We start from the raw sequence: 23,512 nt of genomic DNA, 5'->3' as shown, positions 1-23,512 counted from the left end.
CAGCCCCTCCCGAAAGGAAGCGATTTTTGGTGCAAAAGTGTAGCGAAATGTAGGGAAACCACAGTGAAAGCGGAAAATAATGCACCAACGAAATGATAATGTTAAAATACATACCGCACGGCTTAAGAAAGAAGAAGGAATGTTGAACCTTAAATTTATCAACTGTTCGGTATCCATACTGCTCGATACTCACGAGCAATTTTTTTTCATCTGAAGCAAAGTTATCAATTTTAAACATTTTTGGTTTGCATGCTCAATATCATTGACCAGCATCTGAGAAAAGAGGAGAATCTTTTTTATAAAACAAGAAAATGTAGTGAATCCTTTTAAAAAAATCCTCTATGGATGAAGAATAACTAACAAAAATATGCATTGAAAAAAATAGTAACAAGATAAATTGCCCACTTAAAAATTTTGAGTTTTTCATAAAATGTTTACTGAAAAGTATTTCATTTTTTTACTTTTTGATAAATTATGTGATTGATTATGTGTTCGTTGATATGTTAACTCTTCTTTAACATAATTTTTAACGATCTCATCAGCAAGGCAAACACAGCCAAGCGGTAGAAATTTGCTCAGGTCCATACTGTTAAGCAACTTTAATATTATTAAAAAACAATATTACTTTAATTTAATAAAATGGATCTATTACCAGATTGATTAAAACTTCAACGCAAACGGCGTGATCGTATGTGGCGCAGACTGGGTTAGGGGATTAAAGTTCGGTGATTACAAGGCAAATGGATACATTGAAAACGGAATGGTGTGGTCTGTGGATGTTTCTATTTCTATTTGGAATAAAAGTTAGGTAATAATATCTGGATAACTTGAATTGGGATTAGTTAAAATTAAAGAGGAACGAAATACATAAATTTAATAAATATTAGAAATTTACAACAATTTACCCAAAATACCAGAAAGTTTAACAAAAACTACCCTAAAATGGAATAGAGTTCACAAGTCACGAAATTGTTTGTAGTTGCAAAAATGGAATAGAATAATTTTTTTTATATTTATTTGAAGTGAAAGTAAAACGATGATTTCTTTTGCAGTGTTAAACGTTTTGTTGACTTGTGCCTTTGCTTCTTAAGTTTGATGATTTCTTCAAATTTTTTTGTAAATTTATTTTGTGCAACATACCAGACGGGGTTAAAATGACATGATTGCTAAATATATGAACCAGTGATTTTTCATAATGAAGAGTTTGTAGGAAGACATTAACATATTTATGTTGTACTTCAGACTTTTTTTAGATTGAGTTCAAGGAAAATGTTGTTTTATGAAGTACTTCTGACGACATTTTAATCATGTTATGTCCAAACAAACTGTTCCTATTTTTGAACGGCATTGATCAGTTCAAACGATTTATAATGAAGGCAACATATAAAACTGAAATAATGTTTTTGTGTCTAAAAGTTTGTTGAAGGTTTTAAGTGACATTCTTCTAGCATAGTTCTCCTATACAAATTGTTTGAAAGTTGGGATATAAAAAAATATAACTGTTTAAAATTTGAATTTTCGAAACACACTCAAATGTGAAGAAGTTTGACGCTCTTTTATTCTAATCCTAGCAAAAATAATTGCGTATTGGCTATCGAACTTCCCTTTGAATGATATGAGAATGGCATTTAAACATAGTTTTACTGAAAAAAAGCTTTTGCAGTCCTCATCACTATTCTTGGCAACTGTTTCTCCCGTCCCGTACACAACTCTGCCTTCAATGCCCTCGACCCAATAATGCCGATCTGCCAAGCAGACAGGCCACCAAATGTGATACTTTCCCAAATTGTAAACCTTCGCTCGGTGTGAGAAAAGGAGTGAATGGGATAATTTATGCTGGCCAACCATTCTGCCGGCCTGCCTCCTAAAATGAGGTGCCTTCGTTTGGTGCCAGTGGAACCCGGCAGTACCCTTGGCAACATAGAACACGTACCACCTTTTCTAATGGTTATTATATGCCGAGGTGTGGCATTACTGAATTGTGTATGTGTGTATGTGAAACAATTTCGCACACTGTATCGGTTTGCTATCGGGCTGCTATTAGACATTTCCATCGGAGGTTCGTGTTTTGTTCAGTTCCAATGCGTTACAATTATAGATTTGCATTGGGGTATAATATTTCACAGAAATAATGGCAGAAGAGAGAATGAGTTCGTACTGCGCGTGCATTGTTAATGTATAAGAACGGACTCGAGGAGGCTAATCGGCAAAATTATCGCCAGCGTTTGTGCTGCAAACGATGAATGTTATGTTAAACAATCTTTAATTAATTTCCTATGGTATGTAGAACGTGGCGTATTCATGTGCCATAATTTAGCCCATTTTTAATAGTTTTTTATTATTTTAGTCAAGCATTTAAAATAAAATTTATTTGCAGTTAAAGTTCAATATGGTAAACATTTTTCAATAGTTTTGCAACTTAATTCAAGTTCTTCCAAATCAGGTAATTATTATATTTTGCGCAATAAAATTCTGTTTTGCCGTGAAACATCCGATCGCTTCTTCCCTTTCTGTAGCAACAGACGCTATTTTCGGTTGTTTTACATACAGGTCTGCTTAAACATAATTAATTTAAATCAAGATACCGCAAGATTTGTGCGTCCACCGATAATCGATGATTATTTAAAGGAGCCAGTGGTGTGCGTGTGTGTGTGTGTGAGTGATTGTTTTCACTCCAGAACGGCCCATCGATGCATTATGCACCCTTCACCATTTGTTTTCTTTCTGCTCTTCTTCGAGCGCGAGTAGTTTTTCGAGTCCGAATGGACGAATTCCTGCATCCTGGCCTGGTTTCCGCCACACACCGAAGGAATCTCTCTCGCTCTCTCTCTCTCTTTCGCTCGCTCACTGGACCACTCCGGCTCGTGTGCATGTGCATCCGATTAAGTGCAGTTGGTACGCCTTTAAGATTTGGATAACCCCGATGACCGCTTTGTCTACCGAAACATGGAATTGAAATTAATGCCTGGTGCTGCTCCCGTTACTACTGCTGCTACTGATGTTGATATGTTGTACCGGAACATAAGCATACACACACACGCACACCCACGTTAGGTATGCGTAGGGCACAGGGAAAGGCGTTGCTGGACCACACAATCGCCGGTGGATGTTGGACGCTGGTGTTTGCCGAATCTCGCACCGATTAGATAGTCCGAAAATATTCCTCGCCCTCGGCTGTGTGTGTGTGTGTGTGTGTTTTTGTGTACGCCATGGGAGGTGGTAGGAAGGTGGACGAACGCAGAAAATTAACCTCACATTCCCGTATCCCGTGATCCGAGCTTATCAAAAGGGGGTCGTAACAAGCAAAACGAACCGAGTGCGATAGGAAAGGGCCGGTAAGGGTTGGTTGTTTTTTTTTGGTTGGACAGCATCGGACACGTGCGTGCAGATTTATTTGCCCACCCTTAGACACTCCTTTCCCACAACCGGTTTGATTGTTGTCTCAATTGTTTTCCATATCTTGCCGGGAAAATAAAACCACGAGCAAACTCCAAACAACTGGTAGCACTCTTGTTTCTTTCTCGAAGGATCCTTATCGGCTAATGGGTCGCTTTTCGGTGTGGAAATGAAACATTCTGTGTGCTCCGTTTTCCAGCACGATAAGCGCTCCTCAGCCGGCGGTAGCCGGTCGAGAACCGTTGACCCCTTCCGAGGGCCGCATATGAACATATGAAAAGAAAGAAGACTAGAACAGTGGAACGCCATTAGTGCCAGGCTGGGTGGTATGAAGTCGAACTGTCAATCTTTATTTCTGCTGCTGCTGTTGAATCGATTAACAGCGCTAGTTGGTGTTAAAACATGTTTCAGTGTTCATCTTCTGTTCTATCATCGTTTCGGTTGTGGAACATTCTTTTACCTTTTTTTCACAAGAAACTAACTACACTTTATTAAAAGTGTCACTTGAAGCTGTTAGCTGTCACTTCGTGTGTCATAAAGATAAATAGCATTCCCATACGCTGAAGAAGTAGGGTTTTATTAGTAACATTGGTAAAAATGTTGTTCTTTTCCACTACCTTTAAATGCTAATTTCATTTTATTCAAATTGGCTTGAACTTCTTTTACAAACTCTTCAGTTATTTACTTTTAAAATTATAACTTTTACAAAATCCTTTATTTTAGTTATTTGGTTCGTCCATTTAAAATTGTGCTCAACAATGTTCGCATAAAAATTATCTCTTTGAAATGGTTATGAATATTTTCTGGGTTTCAAAATTGGTTCATTAAAATTGGTACATTTCGTTTACCGATAAAATTCCCGTATCAAAAACCTTCAGTTCGCACCAACATGTTTTACCTTTTCGTAAAAAGAATCCTCGAGCTACGCGTTTCGATCGATTGCGAAGCAAAATGAATTATCAGCCGAATAATTAATCAAATATTCGCCCGAAAACACGCTCGATTCGAAGAGGGTAGGACTCAAAAATCAAAAAAATCCCTTTCTCGCTGCGCCGAAACCGTCCACCGTCCCGAAGGCTGGCTATTTCGGACGGTTTTTCACCCCTCGCAATGTATGCAAAGAATCGGGAATCCTTAACGCGGCGGCAAACATCAAGCCGCTGGCGAACCCTTGTTTCACTTTGTGAGAGTGTAGGTACGTGTGCGTGTGTGTGCGTGCATTTTTCCTTCCTCGTTTTCCAGGCGATGGTTGCTAGTTGCCACCATCGGGGTCCTGCATGGACGCGAGGGCTTTCTAGAACCTGGGGCGCGTCTCGGGCGGAAACAATATTAATCACTTACATCGAAGCTCATTACAGTTTGTGTGTTTTTTTTGTTTTGTGTTTGACGGGACGGGACGTGACGGGACGGTGCGTAATTAAGCGATGCATTTGACGCAAGCTCACACCAACCCCGGGAGCACACAGACACCCAGACATTTGCCCTCTCCGGCAAACGAATGCATCACAGCTGCACATTCCTGTCCGTCGTCAACATCGACGACGACTGCGACAACAACAACAACGACGAGAACAGGCGATATCTTTACCGGTTTCGGAATGCCGGTTTTGCACATTGTTTCCATGTGATTAGCTGTTGATTTATTGATGGGAGGGTGGAATTTATACCTAGAACTAAGCGATAACTGGCGACACATTTTAATCAACAAATTATATCACCTTGACCATTTTATTTTCGTTTACATGTAGAAGATTTTATAAGAATCAAAACTAAACGATGTAAACGACTGTTTTAGTTTAGAAATATCCTTACTATTTTGCGATTTTGGTAACTTACTTTTTTGTTTGTCGTTAGTTAGATGTATAATAAACTATCCTAAAGTTTGATTTTTTATTTCAAAAGATCTATTGTTCAGTTTGTTTGCTTGATTTGTTCAAAAACGTTGATGGATTTATTTTATGTACCAACTAAAAGATCATGTCTATACAGTTTTATAACATTTTAACTGATTTGTGGATACATTTATGGCTTTTTTCCACTGTTTTGCATGATTTGAATCCACTGTTGACAAGTGAAAGAATAAAGTTTCTTAATTTAATTTGTTCCTTTATTTCGTCGCACAACAATTCCCGTTGTATCGTCGCAGTGGCATTCTTGGGTTTCTCTCCTTTTTTTTGCTCCCCATCGAGTAATTGTAAGTTGTTCGAATCGTTACCAACCACTAGCTTCGCCGTCTAGCACGCGAAGCTGAAGCAGCTGTGTGGTGTAGAAAAAGAAGGACAAAACTCACATTCGAACATACACACACACACACTCACCACATACTGGATCATGGATCGCACATATTCTTAATTCATTCCGGACGGCCCCGGCGAACCAGGAGCGCCCACGCGCAAAACGCGAAACTGACCGCGTGCGAGCGTGTCTGTAACCGTTAATGTGATTTAATTTTAAAACTGAGTTCTCGCTGGCCGGAGTTGTTATTTCGTTTTATTTTTCCTTTAGTCCTCGTGCTTCGCGTTACCGGTGGTGGTTTGATTTGCTTTGCCACGAGTGGAAACACGGGTTTGTTTGGTTTTTATTTCTTGTATTTTTCACTTTTGTGTGAACTTTCTGCCTTTTGGTGGTTCTAGTGAGCAGCTCAACAGCTCTCCAGTAAGGTGATGTGAGGCAAAATGTTGGGTGCACTAAGCAACAATATTAATTGGAATATATCTTGCAGTCCATTCAATAAAAATACCCAAAATTTTCAAATATTTGGTACCTCTGCTGGTAAAACATAATAAAACTACATCAAAATTCACAAATTGTTATCGAAACGAAGATTTATATGAGCACTCTTTTTCATGCGTCAAAAATGGTAGGGCAAAATGGCAGAACAATTCCCGTGAATAATGATTTAACTTGAGCTTTGATAAATAACTTGACTTGTTTTTTCAGTATCAGCAATTCAAGGTAGAATATGTCAAGAATTTGAGTTATAAAAATTAAAATGTGTTTTGTGACAATGCATTTTATAGTTATAATTTTGAGCTAATTTAGTTCGGAAAGTGTCATTTCGAATAAGTTTGAAATTTTAATTGTTTTGCTAACATAAACAGCAGTGCATTCTGCCTCACATAAACCGGTGCCCCACGATGAGGATGTTTTTATTTTTGTTGTCTCCTCAACCAGATTGTATGGATTATAAATCCATTTGGGTCCAATATTCGTTAAGGTACTTGATGAATATCGGTTTGATTGTAATATATTATTTTAACATTTTTTATAGCTTAAAATATCGTAGCAAAATCTGACATGATAATAATCTTTAACCTGTTTTCGTTGTTAAATCTTACTGTGGAACCTTGAAATTCTCATAAGAAGAAAAAGATACCAAAATGAACACTTTTATTGCTTTATTTTACACCTAATAAGTCAATTCAGGTAAACTAATGTATTTAATCCCATCGGGGCATCTTGCCACACTTTCCCCTACATCTGTCCAGGCAAAATGGCAATGTACTCGCGGCAATCGCGTTGTTGGGGAAATTATATATTTTTGAATCCAATTTTACCTCATTTATATAGAATCGAATGTATTCAATCTAAGTAGACTAAGATACTGGGGATCCGCGACAGTCGAGCGGTAGCGTTGGTTAGAAAATCGGCCCATGAGCGCCGGGGCTCACCACCTTGACGGCGTGGGTTCGAATCCCAACCGAGACCGGACCCTGCCCTGTACGAGAGGACTGACTATCCACGTACACATAGGTTAAAAAGTCTCGTAATCCCTTTCCAGGGCAAGCATGACCAACAAGGTCGTTACGCCAAGAAGAAGAAGAAGAAGAAGACTAAGATACTAAGAGAGAAGACTGAAACCGACTGAAACATTGCAATTAGAAAATTTCATAAGACTTTTTTACAACTGTACTCTAATAAATAAGAAATCTAAGCGAGATTTATTTACCATGACTTGAAACACTTGCTCTGAAAATTCTTCGTTTTTCTACACTTTCTTCTTTACCCTCTTCCCCTCTCTAGCCCGGGCCACGACGATGCACCCACTTTGAGCGATGCTTGGCTGAGTCGAAACGATGGAATATGGAGGACGGTGGAACGGACCCCGAGAACAACAATAGTAGCCACTGTGGAATGTTAGGAATCAGCATGCCATGCGAAGGAGCAGGACATGACTTCAGCACCGTCCGGAAGGAGCTGGAGTACGCGAACGCGATCGCGGCTCACTACGGCGCGCCGTCGGAGAAGAGCGATCGCGTCATTAGCTACAAGATAGAGGTAGGTGTTTGGATGGACATTCCGCGCATAGTTGCTTCCGTTGTGGTTTCGATGTGTTGGGTTTTTTTTTCTCTAGGTTTATGTTTTTTTAAACAGAAGTTGGCTTTATGAAAATTACTATGAAGCGAATTGATAAAAATAAAAACGAAAATGTTTTGTTGTTGATAAAACAAAAAAGTTCCAATTTTAGCTGAAAGTTATCAAATCAACTTGGTGGGACAATTTTAATAACTAAACCACGTATTTTATACGCCGTTGGGAGGGTTTGTTGTTTGTACTACAATTTCTTTTATTCTTTTAAGCTAGTACAGTTGTTTTTGTCAATAAAAGTGGAATTACCTTCGTTTGTGAAATTGCTTTTTTGCTTTACCTCCTCAAGCTCACAAACAAAGCGGTCCACTGGAAAGTTGATGCCTTTTCCTTGCATCCAAACAACCGGTCGGAGTAAATGTCTTCATTAAAAATGAAATAACCACAAAATTAGAGCAGCAAACGGCAGGAGGTAGAAGTCCCAAGAAACCGGGCCCACATCCTTTCTCCCCGTTCGCCGCCCACCGTTTTCCGAGGCCGGGAAAAAGTGAATAATTTTCCCGTTCGAGTTCGGTCAATGCACAGAACGGGCGGCGACGGCAGCGGGAGCAAATCATCATCATCATCGCCATCGCCATCGCCAATGTGCCACACGCCCCGCCCGCGCCCCAGGAAAAGGGGAAGGGAAAACGTGAACTGCAGGAACTTGCAGTGAAAAACCTATTGTGTGAGCACACTTTGGCCCGAGTGTGTTGGAAAGCGCATTGGGCAAACGAACGTATCGACTTTGTATCGAAAGGCGCCGACGGTTGGGCGAGGGCGAAGGTTGGGGCGAAAAGGGGAGGAGTGTGTATCTATATAAACTTGTGGCAACTTTGCAAAACGGAAAATATGTTTCTTCAAGGATACACACATCCACACGCCTACCTATACATAGAGCAAAGGCAGGGTTGTTGTGCATGTAAAGCGAAAGAGCAAAATGCAATTGATTTATAATTAAAACAGCAAATGTTATACTATACTTTGCAATTTCGAAAGATAACCTATCTCTCCGCTCGGCCGCATGGCCAATGCCTGCTCCATATGTGTGTACGGTGTGTGTGTGTGTCTGTATGTTTCTATGTGTATCGCAAAAACTTTCGCAAATCAATATCAGAAGAAACATTACTAAGTGTGCAGGGCATAAAGCAAGCAACCGGAGAAGAAATGGGATGGGGAAGAGCATTTAAGAAAGGAGGGGGTGGATGGGGCAGGCGCCCATAGATAATAGATAATATTCAGGACTCCCGGAGAGCATCGGGAATTTAACGATGGCAGCAAAGGAAAATGCTAACGGTTGGGCGCCTAGCGTCGGAGGATTTCGTAAAGAATTTATATCCGTATGTGTCTAGGTGTAAGTGTGTGAGCCTTTTGTGCTCCGAGTGTGTAGCCTTCATTTGCCTAGTTTAGCCTTGTGCACAAAGTTTTAAACAACATTTCGTCCGCCTTCGGCCTTCAGGGCTGCAGGAACCTGCTTTGAGAAAACATTTTTCTTTTCAAACAAGAAATTGAATTGAAAGACTTTGGTTCAGAAAGCTTTCCTGGAAAATTAAAGATTTCATAACATAGTTCAAACTCATTGAAGTGTTTTAAGTAAGACTTTCAGTTTCCTTCCAAGAGATTTATAGTTAGCACAAAAGTACCATCAAACCCTTTATTAACACCTTTCAGCGAGTTTCAGTAAGGAGGTGTGATTCAAGGGTTTATTCTTGCCATTGAGATCATGTGTTTCAGTGTATGCTTTTAACCATCTAGTGCAGGGGTCGGCATGCCTTTTCTAAAAGGGCCAAATGATTCAAAGGAAACCGAAAGCGCGGGCTGGATACCTTTCTAATTAGAAAAGTTACATAAGAAGTGGTTAAAGATAATATACTTGAAATTTTATTGTTAAACTTTTTCATACTTATTTTCGTTAAATTACGATTTTTTTTTAATTTGTAGATAATTTGAGTCTTCATTTTTGGAAAGAAAAAAATTCTGACATCGTAAACCAATCCGATAAAAATTGAGATTGGTGTTTTGTATAAAGCACCAAAATTTTCTTATCAGGCAGAAGAAAATCAGCTGGCGGGCGGGACTTTGCCGACCCCTGATCTAGTAGTCTATTAGACATACTAAACATCAAAACAAAGTGTTAAATGTTAGTTTTGGATTAACTTGAATAGATCCTCACATAACATAAAGGATCATTTTACTCATGTTTTAAAAGAATTAAAATAGCTTAACATTTTAAATTTAAATTTTTGGCTTTTGGTAATATTGTTTAGACCATAGCATCTTTTTACAGAATGATATTTTTTGGAAAACAAACATATTTATTTTAATAATCATCTTTTACAGAATGAGCGCACAACAAGCATACCAATATGAGCTATTATTATTTTTAAACATGAAAAATGTAGGAATTTCTTTTAAAATGTCTAAATTAAGCTCGGACCATTTTAATCCTTTGATTTTTTTATGAGAGTCCAGCACGGTTGAAGTTAAATAAATCATGTCAAAACTAGCTTTATTATATTGTAGTTTATGCTTATTTTATCAATTGTTTTATTGTAATCACGATATCCGCTGCCTGAAAGTAAAATCTGATATTTGTTATAGGAGTGTGAGAGTTTTTAAATAAATAGGCTTAAAATAATTTCAATTAAAAGCTGTTTGCCCATACTCTTATTTGTTTGTTCCTTGTACAATAAATATGTTTAATTATAAATTTATCAGCAATTTCATTGTTTGTTCATTCGAGAGCCTTTTTCATTGAAATGTTTATTTGTTTGTGTATTTTTGTTTCATTTTTTATTGTATCTCATGCACGCAACATAAAGTACATTTCAATCTCATAAATCTTTCTTAACTTATAATTATTTAGCATTCATTGGTAATTTCCAGTCGAAGCTGTCAATGTTTCTTTAATCTGCAATGTTTCCACCATTTTTGCAATATTTGAGAGACATGAAAAATGCTCACAAATGAAAGCCCAACCTTAGCTGCTCCGAACGCTCGGAGAAAAAAACCCGATCGATCAATTATTCGAAGTCGATCGAAGGATCGATCGACGATCAAACGATCGCCTGTTTTGCGCTGTTTGCGTACCACGCGATGTATCTCCGATAATCGTGTCAAATGACAAATTAATACACTCCCTCTCGCTCGCGTTCGCCATCTCTCTCTGGTTTAATCAATCTAACGTCGTCGGCTCGCAAGGAAGGTGCCCACGTGGAACGGGCGGGGTGGCGCAAAATGTTTCGAGGCGGGTTTTGAAGTCGCATAATGAATATCTAACGCCGACTGACTCATGCTTCGCGTATGTGTCGCGCACGTTGCGCTGACCGTTTGATGGGTGAGGGGGTTGGGTTGGGGAAGCGAGGAGGACAATTAAAGAAAGATAGAAGGCGAAGAGAAACATGGTCACAGGAGCAGTGGGGAGCGGGAGAGGGGCCGGTAACATCGAAAGATATAATTTAATACGCAAGTTTGTATTCGGATCTGGACCGGGGCCTCGCTCTGGAACACGCCGAGACCCGAGACGTGAGTGTGTGCCACGGCTGGCCACGATGTTGTTTGCGTCCCCGGACCCAATGTTTTAGCCCGGTCCGTCCTTTTTCTCTCTTCTTCTCGCTCGCTCGCTTGGCGGCCGTTCCTCTTTCACTCCGTCTTCAGACGTCATATGCATCTCATTAATAATTAATTACAAATTACACACGCCTACGTTTCTTCAATAAATTTTTATAACTGCAACATACGGCCACGACTCCTTTATCCATCCACCCACCTACCACCCCGCCGGATTTCCACTCCCACACTCGCCCCCTTGGCCCCTTTTGTCTTTCTCTTTCCGTCGCAAACGCGCTTTGAGTGTGGCACGGTTTTGCCTTCTCCGGGCCCTCGATCGAGTGGCGCAAATAAAAAAACATGGAACAAGGAAAGCATGCCTCGTCGGGGGAGGGAGGGTTTGGCGAGACCTTCTGCGAACAGAAGTGAGTATGTATATAATTTTAATTCATCCACTAAATAATTTTTATGCTTTCCTTGCGCCGGTTTGCGGCCGTGTTCTGCATTTGCTTTTCTGTCATTTCTTCTGCCGCCGAGTGTTTGTGGGGGGCTGTCGTTGTGCGTTTATTTTTTGGTTTTTATTTGTGCCCTTCTACAACTTCCCGTGCCGTTCCCCTTAACAAGCTCTTCTCATTGAGTTATATCATAATTTTTTTTCTCCCTCTCCCTTTTCGGTCGGTCACTGCACAATTTCGCAAAACAGTTTCCTTTCCCTTCGTTCGGGCATTTTCCTTCCCGGCTTAAAAAAGGGATCCGGCTACAGTTCGCCGTCTGGATGTGTGCGGCGATGTCCTACCGATCCGCGCGAAGGTTTATTACACCGCTCGGTTTTCCTCATTTAATCCAGCCTAGCGAAAGAAACCGAACGGGCGCGATTGCTAATTTATATGTTGCCATATTACTTTCAACGACAGAAATGTAATGAAACGCGGCCGTGCTCAAGTTAATAACCACCTTCCACACCAACGTCCCATTTCATTCCGGCGAGATTATGCGCGTGTGTGTGTGTGTGTGTGTGTCTGCAATCGCTAAATCTCGGAAACGTTGATCGAGCGCGACGATCGCGAAACTAATAAAACAAAACGATCGGTGATGCGAAAATTGTACACACGGAACGAGAAGGAGAAAAGAAAATGATTAATAATTAATAATGAAACGAGAAAACAATGTGAAAACCCCGCACGGGCAATGAGTAATGAATTAAATGGCACATGGAATCGTTTTAGAATTATACACATTGTCGTGTTGCATTCCACCGGGGAAGGATATTCTCGGGCTCCTTGGGATGATTGTTTAACCACCCGCCAAGCCTTCCATTCCCACATGGGTGTGTGTGTGTGTGCCCTTTCTCGATGTCAACGAATTATTACTCCGGCATCGATTGTTGAAATGAGTCGCGTTAAACGTCCAGGGGGGGGGGGAGGGAATGGTGACGGGGAAGAAAAAATGGATGGCAAACGGGCATAAGAAGGACAGCGTAAAATGAATGGCCAATCGGCACCTCGTGAGTGCAGAATGGCAAATAAGTACAAGCTCGCGTCTCCGGAGACGGCAGCAAATGCCCCTCCCCCGCCCCTCACTCTCGTCTCTTCCCAGCCCAAGGCTGCGTTCTCGATGGAGATAGCATTTGCGTTGGAACACTTGGCACACCTTGGAAACCGTAGAAACTATACCGGCCAGGTTCGGGGTCGACGATGCGGTATTTGGGTCGCCCCGGGTGCGTTGGAAATGGGAGGAGCAGTGGTTGAGGATTTTCTTATTCTAAACAGGCACTCGCTCGCCACTCCGCCCTTCCTGCTCCCCGGCCATGGGAGAGATTTGGCTGCGAAGGTATTTATGTGTGTCGTAAGCGAAAAAAATAACTGGAGATTTTCGGGGAGCTCGGGAGCATTGAATAATTTATTCCATTTTCGTTTTGCACACATTTTTTGATCCTGCGATAAACGAAATTGTATGCACGAACGTGGTGTTTATTTTAGTAACCTTTGATTAACTGCACATGCTGCCGGAAACAGGTGGTAAGACGGTGGACAATTATGCGAATCAGTTAGTTGAAGCTGAACCCATGAAATGATAATGAAAATAAAATAATGTATCACTTTTGCAAAGTTCACCAGCGAGGTGAACCGTTTTTCTCCTACGTTATTGAACAAATTAACATTCTTTGCAATAAAAATAATTATTCATGTCATAGCACAACGATTTTTATCAATGTTTCAATACTACACGAGCAAATAACACGGCACTCTATAACAGGGGTCGGCAAAGTCCGGTCCCTAAGAAAATGTTAGTGTCTAGTTAGTCTCAATTTTTATCGGATTCGTTCACGATATCAGATTGATGAAGTTTAAAATTGTTGAACGAAGTGTTCAATATCAGGTGGTATACTTGTTGTTAGACTTTTTCTAACGTACTTGCATTATTGATCGTTCTAAATTTAACTAGTTTCGAGACTCACTCGTTTACGTTGCACCCAAAATAGTAACCTTCAAGGAATATTGGTTGTATACCCATTACGATATAAAATAAGGCTCGCAGCATTGAAAATTTTTCGTAGCTGAGTAATTTTCACTACTAAGAGAACGCCAGCTATGCCAAAATATTTTGAAATAATTTGAGTAGAGAATAAATTTCAAGCACAATTCAAGAAATTATTCAACAATACAACGAACCAATACATTTTGGTTAAAAACGATCAAAGTTCAACGAAAAGAAGGGTGAAAATGTTTAAAAATATGTTTAGTAATTGAATTTCTTATATTTTATCGTCCCCCTCTTTTTAATGTAACTTTAGTATTTAAAAAGTTGCTACACTATTCAAAAGGGTTAAGTATTACTTTAAAAACATTAAATCGAAACCTCTGCTTTAGAGAAACAGTTTGGTTTTGTTACGTTCACAGCATTTTAATGAGATGTAACAAATCGTATAAGCATTTTAAATATTTAACATGAAATGAAACAAACACCAAGGAGGTGAAAAGAAAACTATATTCCTTCTATCATAAATTTGGGACAAAAAAAGAGTGACCTTTGCTGGAGATGCAAAAATGTTCTAAATTTCAAACCTTCCAAACTCACAACTTTTTCGATTGTTCACAAAATGAGACAGGTGTTTAATATTTGTAGTTGATTCAACCCAAAGTAATACTTACTATGAAAATCTTGTAGAAATATATTTCTTTAAGATGATCCGCTACATTTTTTTTAAACCAACAGTCTTTCCTCTTCTGTCGATGCATCAATGGTTAACTTCACAGCCAAACGTAACGTAGTGCATGCTGCTTCGATATATTCATATTTAAAAAGTTTATAGAAACAACAGCGAGATGAGTTGAAACTTTGTGAGTTATTTATGGTTTGGTTGTTGAATAAATTGTTAGTGTACTTTGAGTTAGGGGAGGTGCTATTTAATGGCTCGATTCCTAATTAAATTCTTCACTTCTATGAAGTAAAAACTTTACCCAACTCGCCAAATAAGGAACAACATTATTTTAAATATGTCAACTGGGCTAAAACATGTCCCATCTTGCAATAATTAAAAGTACAGTTTGGCGTCGATTGTTCCACTACCATGCGTCCTAACTTTTACTACGTAATTGTAGTGCATCAATGGTTGAAACACTTAAAATGGGTGGAGAAAAAAGCCCCAACAAGAAAGAAATAGAATCCGTCGCTCGGGCACTAATAACTCGTTGGTGAAGCCGATTCCGTACGATGATAATAAGATCACAAAGTTGTTCTAAACGCTTTTTCTAAGGTCGGCAGGCTGCTCGCTGATCGTCGGCTCGCTCGGAGCGAAGGCGGCCTGGGACGTTAGATATTGTGCCGCAAAAGCCGAAGGAAACTCCAACGCCAACGGCTCACGGGAAACAGGGGACAGGGGGCTGTGAAGACGCGCGGTGATGACGATGACGACGTTGGGTTTAATTTAAAATTTAAATAAGCTTAACAACATTACAAACATGCACATACAGACACACACCCGCTCCGCAGGCACACCACCGCTCACATACACATGCACATGGCGGTGGCCAGCGTACAATCTTTCGAATCATATCATTTTATCCGCTCGGTCTCACCCCCTCTAACCCCCCACCCTCTCGGAGGCACGGAGCAGGACGATATCTCCAGGCGTGTGTGCGTCCGTATGTGCGAGTGTATGTGCCTAGATGGGGGCTAGAAGAAATATGGCCGAGAGTCGAGTTATCTGCATATTATCTATCTTATGTCTTTCGGCCATCGTCTCCATCGTTGCGTTGGTCAATTCCTCCAAGCTTAGGAGCTAGAACTAGTTTCAATATTAGATATGCACGAGGCTCTATCGGAGGTGGCTTGAGGGGTCCGAGGGGTCTGCAGGGAGCAGGGGTAGCGGGCTGGTACGTGTGCGCACAATTCCCGGTACTCACCAGCACAGCATTACTGGCACATACTGTTCTTCTAATTTACTCATAATTAAGCGCACTCGCTTGCTCGCTTGCACAATCGCTCTATCCCTCTCTCTCTCTCTACTCTTTGGTAGACGCGCCATTTTCGTACAGTGATGGCGATAGTGCAAGTGGCCAGTCCGGTACCTCGCGATCGATCGATTCGGACAAGACGCACACACTTTTTGGCACACACACATACACACACTTGAAGGCTGCACTTTCTGCTGCACTTGGTATCTCTGATGGGGGTTCCAATGTTGACAGGATAATTCTTGACTGGCCTGCCACCTCGGTTCCCTCGTCTTCCGTCGGTCTGTGGAATTGGAATATTTTATATTAGCATGTAAAACGTTGAGGTGACTGAAAAATGTGCTTGAAATGAAAAGCAGTGTAGGTACTGCCTCGTGATGGGCAGAATGTGGAGGTGTAAATTTTTTGTCTGCCTCTAAATCAGTTTTCTTGGCTTTTGCCTGAAGGCAGGATGTTATAAATTAATTGGCAAAGCAGGATTATTGCATTCTTTCGATTGGAACAGTTTCAAACGTTTATCAATAATAAAACACACCGTTTGCAATTTATCTACTGGAAAAGACAACCGAAGGAAGTTGTTTAATTTTTCAAAGATGTTATATGAAATTAATTTTCGATGGAAAGGAAAGTTGTTAGACTTGTGATGAGGATATCTAAAATGACGTTAAACTAAATACTACATCACATTAATAAATCATTCTGAGAACTTTCAAAATTAGTTCCAAATGAACTCTTAATTTCACATAGAAGCATAGTATCTAAGGGTCAATTATAATGGACTACGAACGAAAAGTCGGGTAATTGAAGTCTACATTTAGCGGTAGCAGCAACTCATGTTGCCTGTGTTTAACAGAATGTTATGAATGACTATATTTCTCTTCTATATTGTCGAAAATTCTTTAAGGTTCAAAGACTTTTTTTGAAGGATTTTCCTACCTATGTTTGTACATATTTGGTTTAGATTTTGTTTTAAATGGCAGTTAAGACTACTTTCAAAAAATAAAATGAATGTTCTGTTTATTTTAATTGGTAACTTGAGAGACTGAACAATACTTTCTATTGAGTGAATGTGATAAGCGTTTGAAGTAAATGTTGTCAATATCTTCTCAAAATTTAACTCTTTTTCCCAAAAGCCATTTGGATCTAACAACGATTAGATTTATCAAAAACGTGTTCAATAAATGGCATTTGGTCAACGGTATTTTTATCTATCTGAACCTGGAATATCTTTATTTATTTTAAGAGATTTAAAAAAAATTCTATTCTGTTACATCCGATATGCACGACGATATGTTAACCATTCAAACGTATACGAGTAAATTAAGCGTACTTCATTATTTCATTAGAAATGTATCGGTTAGGAAAATGCCGTTGGGCAGTGAAAACTTGTCGGCCCAACGCTCACCCAAATATGACACCATCGTAATTGGTAGAAAAAAACCAAACACTCGGAAAATATATTAAAATTCAAAATTTTTACATGATTACACCCAAGCGAATATGTTGCCGCCCCAACGCGCCCTCCGGGACGGAAACGACCCGCCTTGAAACGTGTGTTTTGAAAAAATATATATATTCCTACACGACGACTACAAAGCTGGCGACATACGGTCGTCCCGTGGCGAGAAGCTGTCGGCACCAGGTTTTTCCACCGGTCCGGCTTCGCGCTCCTAAACATTATTTATAATGATAGATTTAATTGCACCATCGCGCGGCATAATAACGGGGTTTGGCGCGCTGTATGTGTCCTTTTTTTCCGATCCCTCCCCAATGCTGTTTTCCACATTGTGGACGAAGTAAAACCCATTTCCTGGATGGTAGAGGAAATGCAAAAAAATTGAAAATAAAATTTCTCGCGTTCCCTAGTAAATGTTTATCTAGCATTAAAATCACCGCGAATGAGCGAACGCCCGCACCACCCACTGTTGATGGTCATCGCACCGGACCACCGTCCAGCATCGCAGCACCGAACGAGACGAGGTTGAGGGAAACCCCCTTTTGAAAGTGGGAGGGAGTGAAAAAAATGGACCCTCGCGAAAAATTCTCTACTCCTTAAAATGCACAATCGCCATATCGGAGGGAAAAGGGATAAAAACCAGCCCTCTTCCCTCCGATCTCCCTTCCCCCATGTGTCTGTGTGTGGGTTGATGCGTTTGGCGATTTTGCATAACCTCGGAAATGGTTCCTCACTTTTTTTGCCTCTTTTTCTTTTCTTCGCGAATTCATGCACAATTTTTCGATTTCATTTCCACCTCCAAATGCCTCGACGTAGGGAAGGTGGAAAACTCCCTTTTCCGAACCTTTCCTCCCCGCTTAACGCAACGTAACTCAATTTCCTTGCTGAGCCCAACATCGAGCTGCCATCTGCTTTCCCAATCTTACCACCCCGCTGCGCAGCCGAAGAGCGTCACCAAGGTTTCCAGGTTTGGTGGAGGTGAATTTTCCAGGCGACGTGTGTGCTCTTCCAAATTACACACTGACCGGCAAAGCGACGAACCGTTGGAATCGGGTGAAACGGAACGGGGCGGGTGCGCTGCTAAAACAGAAACACACCGAAATTCCCTGGCTCGGGAGTTGACTTTCCCGAGTGTTTCTCTGGTTAATTTTTTTTCACACACACACACACACACACACTCGCCGCCAACCAGCTCCGGAGAAAGGGTGCACAATTTCCACCGCGTCGCGTGAAACGTTCGCGAAATAGATTGCGAGCATCGCGAACCGGCCGGCAGGGACGACAAATAAAAAGGCATTTTCCAATTCAGTTCGCGAAAAAACATAACCAAACCGAAAGGCTAAGAAAAAGAGAAAAATCAACCCCGGCTGATTACCGAAATTTCCTACCTTTCCTTTTGCGTGTGGATGTGTGTACCGCTGTTTTTTCCTGGCAGTAGAAAATATATGTGCTGCCCAGTGAGTTTCCACTCCCGTTCCTCCGATTTTCCTTTGTATTTGTTAAAATTTGATGGAGAAGCAGCGTCGAAAGGCACTTGAGGAGGAGGACGATGCGGAGGAACACGCATATATTCGGGGCTGGTCGAACATTTCGGTCCAATTGGTCCTTCCCGTGTTGGTGTTTTGCTTTGTTTTATGTTTTCCCGCGGCCCACGCGCGCGGCCTGCTTAGGGGTTTGCATTTGTTTTCCCGAGCTAGGAATTTATGTATTGTGCTTTCGGCCACACACCACATTGCGCCGGATTTTCCGTGCATCTTTTTGTTGCCTCCCATCCCCAGTGGTGCATTTGGTCGATGGGTATCTCAACAATGATTCCCTTACGATCGCCTGCGTGTATGTTTGTGTGTGTGTATGTGTTTGCTTTGTAAAGTGAAAATTGTCGAGGGCCCGACAAGTCACGGAGTCGCTTTTCCCGTTTGCGAAACGGAAAGCATACCCCGGGGGGTGTGCAGGGAAGGCGGTTTTCGCGCGAAAAAGAGGACAAATTCCGTGCGTCGAGTGGGGACGATAAAATTTTCCCACTTTTCATCCCCCTCCCCCTTGTTCCGCTGTTTCCTGGTGTTCCGCCTTTGGGGGAGGTTTTTTTCTTTTCTTCTGGTTCTGTTCTCCCTCTTTCACGGGAACGCATCTCGCACAGAACTCCACAATTCGCGAAAAAACACCCAAATCGAGATGCAGTTTTCTTTTCCCATTTTTCCTCCCCCCCCCCCCCACCGAGTGCTGACCGTCGGGCATCGATTGGGAAATGGCGAGTTTTTGTTTCCTTCGTTGGCGTTTTTTCATGGTTCCCTTTATTATTTTCTTCATCAATGCCAGTCGATATTCGATTCGGCATTTTTCGCGAGGACGACGCGAAGCCCTTCTTTTTGTTGTTCCTTCACGGTTTGCTGGAAAACCTGTACCTACCGGGTGGTCATTTCGGATGCTGCTATGTGTGTATGTGCCTCCTGTGCTTCTCATTATCAATAAAAAAAAACGGGTTGGCAGAGAGGCATCCCGCACACACACACCCTTCGCAACCCCTTGTTCGGCACGTCGTGAGTTTTCTTTCTTTATTTTCCTACCCTTCAGTCTGGTCCGGTTCATCTGCTTTCTTTTTGGCACTGCAACAACATGCACATCCGCCGGACAGTCCAGTTGATTTACTGCGCTGGTGGGCGTCTGCGTGTGTGTGTGTGTGTGGGTTTAAATCTGCTTTGTTTTACGTCCATCCAGGAGTGTTCTGGGTGAGTTTGGGAGCAGCTTCTGTCCGGTTTTTCCTGGAGAAAATGCTGATTGACTAGGGCGCGCGTTTCGAAGCAAAATCGATGTGTTTCGTTCATCGCCAGTGCTATTATCGTGAGCGATTCCTATTCAAATTTTGTAGCTGTTTAAATGTCTGTCTGCTGATCAAGTAATGCAACATTTACTATGGCAACATCTAACGTTGAAAATGGCATGAAAATGGTTTTAAATAAGTGTTGTGAAAAACGCATAATTAGTTTGAATTTATTATAATTTTTAAATTGACTATATACACCAATAAAGTATGATAAATATTATTCAAATTACGGAAAAAAACTTTTTCAAACGTTCTTTTGTTTGATGTAATATAAATCAAAACATTCATGCTAAAAAACTTTGATGAAAGAGGTATGATAGTATATTATTTTTTCAACAAATTGAATTAATACGAACTTGAAAAAGTCACCAGAAAGTATCGAAATTCATGAAAAGATATCCAAAAGCTTCTGAAACTAGTGTCAAACATAAACAAAAAAGAAATAGACTCGATCAATTGTGCAATACGACCAAATTAAACATTATACAAACTTAATTTCGTAACAACGAGAGACCGATGGCGATGATAGAAAAGCCAACAATAGGAACGCCGGAAAGACAAAGCGACTGAAATGGATACAAATCTACCGTCAAAGCCGAAAACATTGGCTTTACCGAACCCACCAACGCCAAATTTACATCCCAAACGATGAAGTTTGAAAACAAAACCGTATCCTAACGTGGCCTTTTATTTTCGCCACTTTGCGACGAATTTACGTGCGGGTTTCGCGTTCTCTGCAGTTTTTGTCAAGCTGGAGGGTTTTGTTTTACTTTGCTTTTTAAATATAATTTTAACAGCTTGCTATTCTCTTACCATATGGAATCGATGTGGGATAAAAGTCGTAAGCTTCCTTCTCTGTTTCCCAACGCATCGCTACGATCTTCTATTACGTACTGCTGTATTATAAACAGGGCAATGTTTTTTATTTTTTATGTTCGAGCGAGTATCGTCCTTCTTCAAAATGGAAAACCCCATTTTCCTGGACACAAAAAAAAACGAAATGCTGGATGCAATTGGCATCGGTGCAAAAACGAAGGTAGATTATTTTTACCTCCTCCGTTGACCGGTTGCGACTGCAACTCGATCGACTTTGGTCGACCAGGCGAGTCAACTGCATCCTCATACAATATCATTTTCACTCCGGTTCCCTTTTCGCCTGCATCATTTTTCACACTTCGATTCGGAGACTTTTCCGTTGCAGACATTTCGAAGTGCCACGGTGGCATACTCGCACAAACACACACATGATCGGGAGGGAAAAATCCTCCCTTTTCACGTTCTCCTTTGGCTCAGTAGAATTTTTACATTTTCCTTTTCCCTGGCTGGTGTTTTGTTGTTTCTCGTTTCGCGATGTGAAGTTTATGTGTACCGGCTATTTTTTCCTGCCGGTTTTACGATTTTTATAACAATATACCATTCCCATTAGGCATTAAAGGAAGGGAGAGATTTATTTGATCAAACTCTTAGAAAGGAGAAAAAATATGGTTCGAAAAAATAGCTAGAAACGAAAAAGTGGTAAATAGGTTTTCAGCATAGGAATTTTTGATTCTCCCACACGCTCCGCGTGCAAATTTTCTATATTTGCCATAAAAATCAATCAATTCCCCCGTCCCTGCCTTCTTTCTCCAGCATCAAGCAAATATCACGGCTTTCAACGGGAAAACGAAGAGAAAACTTTCGTATACCCATCCAACACAGAAGGATGCCCTCGAGGCAGGCCCACGGGTACCACTGTGCGGTGCATAAAATATATTTTCTATAACTGTCGAGGAGGGGTTGGAGGAAATATCGCCGGCCTGTGGCCGTTACGTGTGGAAAAACCTTTACCCGAACGAACCAGAAATGGAAAATGCGCGACTGTGGTAGATTATATACTGCTGCTATTTGTTTTGGAACTGTGTGGGCTGATGGTGTTCTATTTTTGCATGTATTGTTTTTGATTTTGATTATACTTTTTTTCTCCAACAACCCCCGTTTGCGCGATCATGTAATTTGTTTTAAGTTTTTTACTCCTGTTTCTTTTCCTTCAAGTCGGTTTCTGTTAGTTTTGTTTCCGTGTTTGCTTTGTTTGATTGTCGCCGGCGAGCGGGGGGCTTGCTGCACAATGCACAATGCGTCTCGTTTGTGCGTCTGCTGGCGACTTTTATTAGCTTGGCTCTACCGTGCGTCAGTCCGGTGCATCGGGAATGCAAACTCGCGACGCCAACGACAACGACGACGGCGGTGATGATGATGCCGATTTCGGTGATTATGTTGCATTCAGTGGTTCTGTTCTTTTGTATCGAAACCCATTCGACGACGACGGTCGGCTGAACGATGATTGACTGATGAGTAATTTTCGCATTGTTTGCACACCGAGCAAACCGAGCTACCTAAATGTAACGAACGTGAACGGGATGAATTGTTTCCAATACGTTGATAAAGATAAAAACAATCAAAGCACGAAGAGTGAAAGGTAATATTGAAGGTTTCAAGTTTTTTTTGTCAAACGTGTTCAAATGGATGTTGATTTTTTCGTATTGCTATCTTGTTTATAATTGTGACTGTTTGTTGTTCTAAGAAGTTTTTGAACTTCTTCATTGTCAAATTTATATTATAATTTTTATGTTTAATACCTCCTTTTAAAATTATTGTATTGACAATCAACAACGCTTGGTAGTTTTTATTTTAAATTTGTTTGATAACAAATATTTTAAATTGGTTTGATAAATAACAAAAAAAACAATCTTTTTAGAAGATTCATGCATATGCATCTTTTGACCCAGTTTCATTAGAATTGATTCATGAATCTTTGGCGATACGGGTCTAAAAGCATTGATGAATCTTCCGAAACAATTACAAATATTAATGAACCTTAATTGATCTTTTATGAATTTTTCATTCTTTTATTTGATTTTGATTTAAAAAGTTTGCTCTTCATCTGTTTTCCAATATATTGAACTCAAGATCAGATGATAATTTTTAAGAACAATTCTCTTATTTTTTAACCGAATAAAAGTAATTCGCGATTTGATTATTCGGTTTGCGCATTTAATACGAAGAAACAATATGGACACGAATGAGAACACGAGTGTAGCTTTCGAATGCCGTTTGAAATTAAGATCAGGATTTTGTATGTTCATTTGCGATACCATCCTACTACCTTCTTTTATGTTTTTTCAAAATTTTAGTCTTCTTATCTCAGAGATAAACGATTAAAAATGCAATCGTAATCTTTTCTTTTCTTCATCTCTTACCAACTCGTTTGATCGATTCTCTCGGATTCGTTCGCTGTTCCCTCTTGCATGGTTCTGCTTCGTGCACTGCAATCCAGTTCCTTCTTGGTGCCCATTTCTCAGAAGGCAGCTTAATATAATTAGTAATTATTATAGGTGAACTTTTATAAGCATTAATTAAATAAGCTCACCATCATCATCGTCGTCGTCGTCGTCGCCGGACGGGGCGAGCCGAACGGACACACTGTTGCGTAGATGATTTAATGTTTTG

General features: G+C 40.5%; 1 protein-coding gene across 1 annotated transcript in view; it reads left to right on the top strand.

The window, feature by feature from the left end:
• Positions 1–7,479: 7,479 nt before the first annotated feature.
• LOC131288295 (protein nubbin-like) overlaps positions 7,480–23,512 on the top strand; it is a 58,572-nt gene continuing 42,539 nt past the window's right edge. The window contains exon 1 of the mRNA XM_058317415.1: positions 7,480–7,674. Within this exon, the coding sequence (XP_058173398.1) occupies positions 7,480–7,674 (195 nt within the window). The remainder of the gene's footprint in view (positions 7,675–23,512) is intronic.

The sequence above is a fragment of the Anopheles ziemanni genome, chromosome 3, assembly GCF_943734765.1.
Source record: "Anopheles ziemanni chromosome 3, idAnoZiCoDA_A2_x.2, whole genome shotgun sequence".
Lineage (NCBI taxonomy): Eukaryota > Metazoa > Arthropoda > Insecta > Diptera > Culicidae > Anopheles > Anopheles ziemanni.
The sequence above is the reverse complement of the archived record's forward strand: the minus strand, read 5'-3'. Positions and strand labels throughout refer to the sequence as shown.